The sequence below is a fragment of the Carcharhinus amblyrhynchos genome, chromosome 2, assembly GCF_965287045.1.
Source record: "Carcharhinus amblyrhynchos chromosome 2, sCarAmb.v2.hapA, whole genome shotgun sequence".
NCBI lineage: Eukaryota > Metazoa > Chordata > Chondrichthyes > Carcharhiniformes > Carcharhinidae > Carcharhinus > Carcharhinus amblyrhynchos.
In genome coordinates, this window is record NC_137325.1 from 96,485,244 (window position 1) to 96,497,365 (window position 12,122).

Consider the following 12,122-nt stretch of genomic DNA (forward strand, 5'->3'; position numbering starts at 1 on the left):
GTATTTTTTCATTCTCCTTCATTATTTTGTTAATCTATATGTATTATATACAAAATATATAATAAACAGCGCACTTCTTTGTATGATCTAATTCAGCAGAAAGCTGATAAGCGAATTTCAATGAAATAATTCAGCGCGGGCATTTATACAGTTTTAAGTTTCCCTTCTGAAAAGTATGAGCTCAGATCCTTTAACTTACCCAGTCATATACTTGGAGTATGCATCTCTAATAGACCAACTTTCTTCCTTGTTCAGTCTTGTTTTCCTGCCTCACTCTTAGCTGCTTCATCACATATATCATTGCTTAGGTCTTGTTAGTGGTGGGAGAGAAGGATCTATTGTCTTCTCTATCAGCTCAATGCTTAATAGATCAGCATGAAAACCAGCAGTCAATCCACAGCTCTCCACATGTACGCTTAGCATATTCAGGTTTGAGCTTTAATCCATGCCTGAGCTGTGAAACAAGTCAACATTTCTACACTACTGTTTCTCTGTCATCTCCTGACTTGCAGGTCTTGTGTCATCGTCAACACTAGTAAATCTATCAGTATCAGCCCCTATTTAGCTTTTATGGAGTCTCCTTCTCGTTGCCAGACCCCCCCACCACCTTCTTAAGCCCCCATTCCTTGCCCCATTTGCCATGTTTTTATAAAGTGTTAACGCAACACGAATTTGCTTATGGTTCGATATAATGTAACTCCATGATGCAAGTCTGCTGCTGCATGGGGATTGACCGAGTGTCAGAGGTTACCATCCATGCAGGAGCAGTGCTGTAGAGGTCAAAGCATCGGTACACTCTGCGTGTTGGAGCCAGTCTCCACGGAGACCAGAACTGAATTGATAAGTAAACATGGGGAAGTATCGGACTCAGGTTGCTATTTCAATAGCCTTCATGGACTAGACCTTCAGTTAAGTAAAATCCATTTAAGTTCTGAGATGCACTACTTCCTATATATTTTTCATCTAATTACTCTGTATCTTTGGTTCTCTCAGCTCCTTGATAGTTTTTTACTCATGATTGCTATATATGTCCTGCTCAAGCTTAACTGCCAAATTTCAGGCTGTTGACATACATTTCTGATATATTTAGCTCTTTGCACTTCTCTACAATAATTATTTGAAATAAGCACCTCTGTTCTTTCATATCAAAATTATAGGGACAAAATTCTATGAGGATAAAAACTACAGGGACAAAATCTGAAAAAGGATCATTCTTACTTGAAACGTTGGCTTTATTCTCCCTTCACGGATGCTGTTAGGCAGACTGAGATTTTCTAGCATTTTCTGTTCTTGTTTCAGATTCCAGCATCTGCAGAATTTTACTTTTAACAAAATTCTTGGGTTGGAGGAGGACAAAAAAATTGTTCACCTGGGAGGAGCTGGGCTTGTCGCAACTTTGTCCTATTTTCTGCTTGGTACCAAATTCTGGATGTGTTCACCACAAGGCAGAAACATTGGGATATGTCCGGAAGAATTAACCTGAGGCCTGGCGCAGATTCTGTACTCGGTAATGGATCTCACTTTACAATTCCTACAAAACTACTTACCAGTTATCTTTGGTCCAGTGACTGACACAAAAGGCACCACCAATGCACCTGAATAGGTGCAGGTCATTTCTCTTGACTACGGCTGAGGAAATTGACATAGGGAAAGACAAGGTAATTGGAGATGTTGGCAGGCTTAATCGTGGACAGAGTAGTATCCCAAGGTTCTGTGGGAGGCAAGGGAGAAGATTGCAAGGGTTCTAACCCAAATTTTTAATTCCTCTCTGGCCATGGGGGAGATGCCAGAGGACTGGAGAACAGTTAAGTTTATTTATTAGTGTCACAAGTAGGCTGACATTAACACTGCAATGAAGTTAATGTGAAAATACCCTAGTCGCCACACTCCAGCACCTATTTGGGTACACTGAGGGAGAATTTAGCACGGCCAATGAACCGTCATTCAGACTGTGGGAGGAACGGGACCACCTGGTGGAACAACATGCAGACACAAGGAGAACATGCAAACTCTGTATAGACAGTGACCCAAGATGGGAATCGAACCTGGGTCCCTGGCGTTGTGAGGCAGCAGTGCTAACCACTGTGACACCACGCTTCTTATGTGGTTCTGCTTTTTAAGAAGGTTTGTAGAAGTAAGCCAACAAACTACAGACCAGTGAGTCTCACGTCAAAATCTCACTAACTGTCCTAGCTGGACACAATACTATAGACAATACTCTTTAACCTGTGCTTAACACTCTCTCCACTCACATTGTCTGTACCTTTAAGATTTGATTACCTGTAAAGACTCGCATTCCAACCATTATTTTGTCAATTGAATTTGTGTCTTTATATGACCTGTTTGTGAACAGGACTCCCACTTACCTGAGGAAGGAGCAGCTCTGAAAGCTAGTGGCTTTTGCTACCAAATAAACCAGCTGGACTTTAACCTGGTATTGTGAATTTCTTACTTAGTTGTATGAGACAGAAGGTGATGACAGAATGCTGCTTTAGTGTCTGGAAGTCACGTGTAGTGGCACACCACATGTGTGCTGGGTTCCCTATTATTCATCATTTCCATAAATGACATAGATGACTATATGGGGGATAGAATTAGTAAGTTTGTGGATGATACAAAGATTGGCCGGGTGGTTAGCAGTGAGGTTATGTGTTTTGGGCTTTAGGAAGATGTAGACGGGGTAGTCAATTGGGCTGATAAGGGGCAGATGGAATTTAACCCTGAAAGATGTGAAGTGATACACTTTGGAAGGAGTAATTTGACAAGGAAATATTCAATGAACGGCAAGACACTAGGAAGTTCTGAGGAACAAAGGGACTTTGGTGTATTTTCCCATAGATCTCTGAAGGCGGAAGGGCATGTTAGTGGGTGATGCAAAAGGCATATGGGATACTTGCTTTTATCAATTGAGGCATAGATTACAAAAGCAGGGAAGTCATGTTGGAGTTGTAAAGAACTTTGGTGAGGCCACAAATCGAGTACTTTATGCAGTTCTGATTGCCACATTATAGGGAAGTTGTGATTGCACTGGAGGGGGTGCAGAGGAGATTCACCAGGATATTGCCTGGGATGGAACATTTACATTACGAAGTGAGGTTGGATAGACTTGGGCTATTTTCTCTGGAGTAGAGAAGGCTATGTGGGCGACTTGATCGAGGTATACAATATTATGAGGGGCATGGACAGAGTGGATAGGGAACAGCTGTTCCCCTTAGTTGGAGTGTTAGCCATGAGAGGGGATACAATGCTCTTCTGCATTGTGTGATTCCGTGATGGCACAAGGGGGTCCCACTCTGCCACACCTCTAGAGACAGAACTGAAACCTTGGAATTTCAAAGTAAGGTTGAGGAAATTAACAGAATCTTTGCATATGTTTCTGAATTGTTAGCAGCCTTGATTAAAAGATGCATTTTCTTATCATTTTAATTTACACATTAGACTATTACTTACATGGTGAAAAACTGCAGCATACAACAGTGCAGAGGGACCTGGGGGTCCTTGTGCATGAGTCGCAAAAACCCAGCCTGCAGGTGCAGCAGGTGGTTAGGAAGGCAAATGGGATGCTGGCCTTCATAGCGAGGGGGATTGAATATAAAAGTAGGGAGGTCTTGCTGCAACTGTACAGGGCACTGGTGAGGCCGCAGCTGGAGTACTGTGTGCAGTTTTGGTCGCCGCACTTACGCAAGGATATTTTGGCCTTGGAGGGAGTGCAGAGGAGGTTTACTAGGCTGATACTAGAGTTGAGGGGATTGAGCTATGAGGAGAGGCTGAATAAACTAGGCTTGTACTCGTTAGAGTATAGAAGAATGAGGGGAGAACTCATTGAGACATATAAGATGATGAATGGGATGGATAGGATAGAGGTGGAGAGGCTCTTCCCGCTCAGAAAGGACAGTAGGACTAGTGGGCACAGCCTCAAGATAAGGGGGGGGGGGGGGGGGGGGTGCAGTTTAAAACGGAGTTGAGGAGGAACTTCTTCACTCAAAGGGTGGTGAATCTCTGGAATCCTCTGCCTGTTGAAGTGGTGGAGGCTGCCTCACTAAATATATTTAAGACGTGGGTAGATAGGTTTTTGACAGACAAGGGGATTAAGGGTTATGGGGAGAGGGCGGGAAAGTGGAACTGAGCCACGACAGATCAGCCATGATTTTATTGAATGGCGGGGCAGGCTCGAAGGGCTAGATGGCCTACTCCTGCTCCTATTTCTTATGTTCTTAATTTAGGAATATAATGTTACTGTGATCAATAAATGCTTAACAGTTATAATTTGATTTTAAATAAGCTGTATTCTTACGACATGCAGTAAAATACTGATGTTTTAATTAAAGTTTTCTTTTTATAAAATGTAAAAGCCATGTATTTGTCGTTGTCAGCAGTTATGAGGTCATTACATGTATAATATTGTTTGCTGTATTCTGTGGTCCTTAGCTGCTTGTGGGTTCTGGTTCTTCAAACTCAATTTCATTTTAATTTAATTTCCTCAATTTGTTCTGCTCTGTAAATTCGAATAAGTAACTGTCATCTCTTAGTAATCTTTTCCCCCTTTTAGTCATTGTTTTAATCCCTGTGCAATTGACAGTGGAGTTGACAAGTGCAGTCTGTGGACAGAAAAACAAACACCTGCCTCAATTTACAATCTGTCAAACCTCAGAAACTAAAGTCCAATCTGCCTTTGGTTTTACTTCAAAAAAACAACTCTGGACTAAAGATTTGAAAACAGTTGCTGCAGTAGAGTGGAATCAGCACTGCCACCTCCACAATTACCCTGACATCCACTCAAGCCCCAAAATGAAATTACAAGCACAGTGTTAAGTCTGTGGACTGTGTAGGTTGCTGACACTGGGAAGTGGGGTTGCCAAGATCCTGCAGCCAATTTGTCTGAGGTATTGAGGAATGAAGGAAAAAGGTGTCGCTTTGCCGAGAAGGATTCCATGTTCAGACAGAAGGTATTTTCCCTCTGAGATAGAGTCATAGAGGTTGACAGCATAGAAACAGGCCCTTCGGCCCAACCTGTCCATGCCGCTCAGTTTCTACCACTAATCTAGTCCCAACTGCCTGCATTTGGCCCATATCCTTCTATACCCATCTTACCCATGCAACTGTCTAAATGCTTTTTAAAAGACAAAATTGTACCTGCCTTTACTACTAGCTCTGGTAGCTTGTTCCAGGCACTCACCACCCTCTGAGTGAAATTACTTTAATCAATTACTTTAGTTGAAGAAAGGGGCTGCCTTAACCTGCTGGCTCCACCACCCCATTGTTTGATAGGTGGGACTTCCACTTGCTCTCTTTCTGCAATGGGAATTCCCACCAACACACCTTTGAATTGGCGATTTGAGGTGGAATTTTCTACCTGTGGGATTTTCCACTCCCGCTGAAGTCTTTTGAACGGCTCACTGCATTTTCAGACCTACCCCCTCTGTGACAGGGCCATAAAATGCACTCTTGTATTTATAAACCCTATCTGAGTATCTGCATCATTGGCCTCATCGCTTAACACCATCTGCTTCAGACTCAAAGGAAATTACAGTCCCATTTACTGAGGGTCTTTCGTTTTTGATTTTCAGATTTACTGTAGATTTTAGAGATCACAAATGCAACTGACTCTCAAACTTCCAAAGTACACGATTGTTGTTTTTTTGTATTAAATTCCTATCCATGATATTTTAATGTAGAAATTAAGTCCTTTATCCTGAACAGATTTTCAACTATGTTAAAATAGTGCATAGAGTCTCAGAGGAAATGTGTTAACTCATTCATTACAATAAAGCATAGCAGAAATTAAAGCCGCTAGTGTATAAAGGGCTTTTAACATACTGTTAAAATTAGAAGTCATTTATCAATCAGTTTTTTCCATAAATTGTTGTAAGTTTCAGCTCTTGCTGTCTCTGGCAATAAACCAAAAAAAATTGTCGCTTTACTTCTGTGCTTATTTCAAGAATATTGAAAAGCAAATTGGCTAAATGGCTGATTGTGCCCAGGATTGTTACCAAACTCCAATTATTTCACAGTAACTTAATTGCAGTGTTAATGTAAGCCTACTTGTGACTAATAGAATAAACTTTAATCATTTCTTAGAGGGGGAGAAAGGATGTAATAGGGGTGGCGGGATGGGGGTTGGGGGGCAGGATGGGGACACAATGTAAATCAAGTCTGTTACTAGATAAATAGGAAACAACACTAAGTCAAGGCTTTGAGGGGTCAGAAGTTCTTATTATCTCGTCTTTACAGCAGAACTCTTGCATACAAAACATCTGGGTTTTTGCTACATATTGAAAGGCTATTTGTGTGCTTTCCTTACAAAAACTTGTATTAGATCACATTCGCACACGCACGCATTCGCATACATACAAAATTTTGACACTTCCTTACAAATACCTTGGCAGTGATGTTACTTTGCCCCATTTCTCAATGCAAAATCGCCTCAGTCCATTGCTCCCTCTGAGGGCAGCAAAGCCTTCATAAGGTATACTGGACGTCCCCGTCACAAACTGTTAAAGAAGATAAAGAACGGTCTCATATAAACATAGATATACATTACTGCTCTGAAAATCATAGTGATCACAATGTATAAAATCTGCTTAAAGGGATGGATTTCATTATAATATCAGCTGTATAAATGATCTGCATCATCAAGGCAGACAAGAAACAGTCACAAGTCATTATCTCATATGGCTTTATAGTTAATAATTATAAAATAGTTCCACCAACAGAGATATTTGCTGTTGCAGTTTATGATGTATTGTGACTTTTCCTTAACATTCTAGGCTAGAGAATAACATTGGCGATATCAGGCAACTGTTTAATGTATTCTTAAAAACACCTTCAAACCAGTAACTTAATAGAAGTATTAACCTATTTAAAATAATCAGATTACTGCTCTTGTTAAAATAGAGTTGTGTGCTAAATTTAGCCAATAATGTCCACACTAGTCTCCAGCCTTCAGGACCGTGTAAAGAAAGATTTTGTTTGCAATTACTGCTATTGTGTACCTGTAAAAGCCGGAGTCGCTGCTCATTATTGAAGTGCTCCACAGCTGTCCAGAACCACTTTATTACAATGTGACCATCGTGATAACCTGAGGAAGGAGAAGACGCTTTACAGGCAGAAACAAATTCTCAGCAACTTGACTTTGTAGCATCAATCAGCAGGGTTGCCCTGAAGAGGACTCAGGTGCCTGAATGCACAGATGTAAACATCTCTTTACTATTTTGTATAGGATAGATTTAATTGATTATGACCCTTTTTTTGCGATGTTTAAGAAAAATGAATTAAATCAGAAACATTATTCATCCAACATTTTGCAGTGTTACGTGTGAATGGAAATAATTTAGGCACCCTTGTTATAGCACATGGACTTCATGACCAGCGCATGAAGCACTGTGATTAGCTAAAATAGCAAAATAATCCCCACACAACAAAAGACTTGCTGTGATAGAGAAGATTTGTGGGACTAAGAGAGATGTAGCAAAATAATCATGAATCAGAAACTGATGTGGTGGGTAACAGTGGAGATACATACGCATTAGTATTATGTTCATTCCTCATTCTGCCTCTATTGGTCATCACTGGAAATGAGGCGGCAGTAAGTAGGTTATCAATTTGAGAGTAAATTGCGCAGAAAGCCATAACATATTGCAGATGCTGTTGTTATTTAGAAGGTGTACCGTGATAGACCACTTGAGAAAATGATTGTTAAATTACCTTTAATATAGATAATTACAAAATAAAATGCATATTTCAACTTGCACATTGGATAAAATTATGCAATCTCACAGGTGAGGTTTGAAAAATGAACTGGATTTGGAAATTGAAGTTCTCTCAGCAGTCTCATTTACAAATAATCGTCATAACTAAATACTTGTGCCTTTCCATGTCTGATAGATACATCCCAAAATGCTTTGTTTTGTTTTGTAATGGAGTAACATTTATTGACTAGGGTTTCCTAATCTGCATTCCCAGAACCCTGGGACTCCCATTAGATACATCCAGGGATTCCTCAGTAGGACAAGCTGATATATAAAATTTTAAAAATGTTATGAAGCTGCTTCTCCAGTTAGAGGCTGGTTTCTCCCTGCATTGGCTGATTAGCTCACTAGGACAGAGGGGTGAGTGTGTGTGTGTGAGAGAGGAGGGGAGCGTGTGAAAATGTGAGGGTAAGGAAATACTGCGTGTGTGTGTGTGTGTGTGTGTGTGTGTGTGTGTGTGTGTGTGTGTGTGTGTGTGTGTGTGTGTGTGTGTGTGTGAGAGAGAGAGGGAGGTGAGAGAGTGAGGAAGTGTGCATTTGTGTGCATGTCTGTGAGGGAGGCAGGAGGTTTTGTGTGTATGCGAATGCGTGCGTGTGTGAATGTGATCTAATATGAAAATCCAGTGCTCATAATATTTAACAAAGTTGTGAGCAAAAAGACCAGCATCAATCCTCCCACTAAAATGACAAGAAGGTGAGACTTAAGTACTTCACTGAATAGCAGAACTTGTAGCTATAATGAATGTATACAAAAAGGAAATAGAAAATACTTCTTATAAATTCATTTTTGTGTGTACTCATTGTGCAAAAACAATTCATTTTTTACGTTTTAATTATTCCACACAATGAGAATGTTTCTTGGGGTTTCCGACAGTAGCCCTGGGAGGTCCAAAGGGTTCTGTGGCTGAAAAGGTTTGGGAAACCCTGAGCAAGGCAAATCTTCCAGCTGTTTTGCTGACAACAGGGTCTACCGAACAGGATTGAGATAAATGACCAGTTAAGCTGCTTTGGTTGAGAGGAGGACACAGGCCAGCAAAATTCTCTGTTCTTCTTCAAATGCTAATAATGGTACAACCTACAAAATTCTGAAGAGAACTGATAGGGTGGACGCTGGGAGGTAGCATGGAGTCGAATAGTGTCAGGTCAGGTATTGTGAGGCAGCAATCGAGTTGGGAGAAGCTCTGGCTCGACGGGGGTGGGGGGGAGGCGGGTGTTGTGTGGGTGGAAATCAGAGCAGGTCAGGGCTGGAGATCTACAGTTGGGTCAGGCCCAGGGTGGGAAGGGGTGGGTGGGAGGGATGGGAGTCAGATTGTGCTTGGGGAAAGAGCAGCTGGGTCAGGCCTGGGGGTAGGGAGAAGGGGTGAGGGTGATTGGAGGAGATGCATGAAGGACAGTGGGGGGGGTGGTGGGCTAGTCCCATGGGATGTTGGGGGTGGGGGGGGGGTGGGTGGGTGGTTATCTGGGTTGATATTTGGGGATGGGGGGCTGCTGCTGATAGGGGATGGTGGAGTCTCTTGGGCGGGTCTCCAGGGGCTGGGGAGAACCCTGTGTGAGGTCAGGCTGTGTTTGTGCTATAGTTACCCAGAAGCTAGATATGGATTTAATTGTCGATCAGAAATTTGAACTTCCTGGGCAATTACTATGCAATCCTTACCTGGGAACCTCCAGGCCAGTTTCCGAATGCACCTTTGAGATGTCCCCAAGATAAGCTGGAACTTGGTACTTCTAGTCAATATTGTTGTTCTGTATTTTTTTATTGCAGCTTCCCCAGAAGAAGAAACCAAGTAACAAAGCGTACAAATTTATGTTCTGAATTGGACCATATCCTGCTGGAATGCATGATCTGCTGTGTCAAAGGTATTGACCGAATATATGGACTGAGAGGGAAAGAAAGACTCACCGCTCCGATACTCGGTATTATTGCGCCAGTCATTCAGGTCAATCTCTGCTGTGCCTGCAATAACCAGTTCCAACTCTCGGGCATCAAATACTGAAACTAGTCGTGAATCCACCACCTCGAACACAAAATTGAATATGAGCCATTGCCAAACCAAAGAGCAAAAGACTAAGAAGAGACTCAAAAAGTTTGATAGTTCAAATACACTAGTTTCATTAATGAGAAATACGTGGTGAATTGCATTCCATATCTTTGTTGGTGCTGTACTAACTTGCAATATACATAAATGAAGGAATAATAGTAGGAGTGATTACAATTTAAAGGGCGAAAAGCTGCAGCATGCTATGGTGCAGAGGGACCTGGGGATCCTTGTGCATGAGTCGCAAAAACCCAGTCTGCAGGTGCAGCAGGTGATCAGGAAGGCGAATGGGATGCTGGCCTTTATAGCGAGGGGGATAGAATATAAAAGCAGGGAGGTCCTGCTGCAACCGTACAGGGCACTGGTGAGGCCGCAGCTGGAGTACTGTGTGCAGTTTTGGTCGCCGCACTTGCGTAAGGATATTTTGGCCTTGGAGGGAGTGCAGAGAAGATTCACTAGGCTGATACCAGAGATGAGGGGGTTAGCCTATGAAGAGAGACTGAATAGACTGGGTCTGTACTCGTTGGAGTTTAGAAGGCTGAGGGGGACCTTATAGAGACATATAAGATAATGAAGGGGCTCGATAGGGTAGAGGTAGAGAGATTCTTCCCGCTTAGAAAGGATAGCAGGACTAGAGGGCACAGCCTCAAGATAAGGGCGGGGGGGGGGGCGCAATTTAGAACAGAGTTGAGGAGGAACTTCTTCACTCAAAGGGTGGTGAATCTCTGGAATTCTCTGCCCGTTGAAGTGGTGGAGGCAACCTTGCTAAATATACTTAAGACGCGGGTAGATAGGTTTTTGACAGACAAGGGAATTAAGGGTTATGGGGAAAAAGCGGGAAAGTGGAACTGAGCCACTTCAGATCAGCCATGATCTTATTGAGTGGTGGGGCAGCTAGATGGCCTACTCCTGCTCCTATTTCTCATGTTCTTATGTTCTTAATGAAGAAGAGTTAGGAATCGAGATAACAATTTTTTGTTAATGATATCAAGCTTGCAAATGTTAAATAGTGACAACTCTTGTGAAAAAGTGCTAGAGAACATAGGTACGCTAGAAACTACAAAGAGCTGGCACATATAGTTCAATGCAGGAAAATGTGCAATGGTACGCTATTACTCAATTTCTATTCATGCAGTGGAGAGAGGGGTTCAATTACAACAGATGTATAGGGACCTCAAAGAACAGCATGCATCTCATTGTAGCTCAATGGGCCTAGTCCCATCTCACTGAATCAAGGAGTAAGGGGCAGGGGAGGTGGGGTGGTGGTGGAGTAGGTCCCAGAGAGCATGCATTTTCTCAGACACAGATGGTGATATGTGTTTCTGCAGAATCAGCAAGAAATATCTGTTTATTTCTGTTGGGTGGCACAGTGGTTAGCACTGCTGTCTCACAACACCAGGGTCCCAGATTCAATTTCCATCTGATTTTCCTTTGAATTTATTGATTGTCTGATCTTCCACTACACTCGTAAGCATTGAGTTCCAGTCATTACCACTCACTGCATAAGTAAGGGTCTTGCTTAATTCCTCCCTGTATCTCTTGATCAAAATCTTAAACCTCTGTTGCTATTCTTTGTATCATCAACTAATGAGGAGAGTTTTTCATTGTCTATCTTATCCAAATCAGTCATAATCTCTAGCAAATCTTCCCATTATCTCCTTTTCTTCAAGAACTAATTACACAAAGAACTGATTATAAAGGTAACAAATTACATCATTCCCAGACTTGTCTGAGTATTACTTTTTAAAACATTCCACACTGTTAGATGCAATTGCGTAACATCATGCCGAAGGAAAACACCTAAGTGAATTTATGAATCAGACGCATCATGTCGGAAATTTACTTGTGATTCATAATTTCCATTCATCATAACTTTCATTAGATCACAAAGCAATTAATTTCAGAGTTCTGAATGAGACAGTATTATAAGATACTTTATAAGACATTGAAGTTTTCACTCTGATGTGGTTTTACAAATTACTTTTTCCTTCTTTTCCTAGCAATGAACAGAATGTGAGGACTACAGGTAATTTGCTTCTGGCCCCTGATAATTGAAAAAGCACAGGTCCCAGGTCTGATTCTCTGTTTGTGCTGTACTGCTGACTGCAAACAAGGCAGCAACTTGCCTCAATGCCACTGGGGACAGGTGGAAGGGTCAAGAAATAAACTAGGTTGGACTCCAACCACCAGATTGCTATTCAGAGATTCCTGCTGGGAAGTCTTTGGCTGCAATTTTCCTGCCATTCATGCCAGTGGTATTTTCCAGTCCTGCTGACAGCGCATCTCAGCCATGGGTTTTTCCAGTGGTGAGGGGTGCATTCAATAGGAGACCCCATTGA

At 41.9% G+C, this 12,122-nt stretch overlaps 1 protein-coding gene across 3 annotated transcripts in view; it reads right to left on the minus strand.

The window, feature by feature from the left end:
- The window catches only part of LOC145356680 (E3 ubiquitin-protein ligase HECW1-like), a 434,978-nt gene that overhangs the window by 19,812 nt on the left and 403,044 nt on the right, over positions 1-12,122 (minus strand). For all 3 annotated transcript variants that reach the window (XM_080209562.1, XM_080209572.1, XM_080209579.1), the window contains 3 exons: positions 9,648-9,762; positions 6,993-7,078; positions 6,379-6,491 (listed from right to left, as the gene is read on the minus strand). In XM_080209562.1, the coding sequence (XP_080065688.1) occupies positions 6,379-6,491; positions 6,993-7,078; positions 9,648-9,762 (314 nt within the window). The remainder of the gene's footprint in view (positions 1-6,378; positions 6,492-6,992; positions 7,079-9,647; positions 9,763-12,122) is intronic.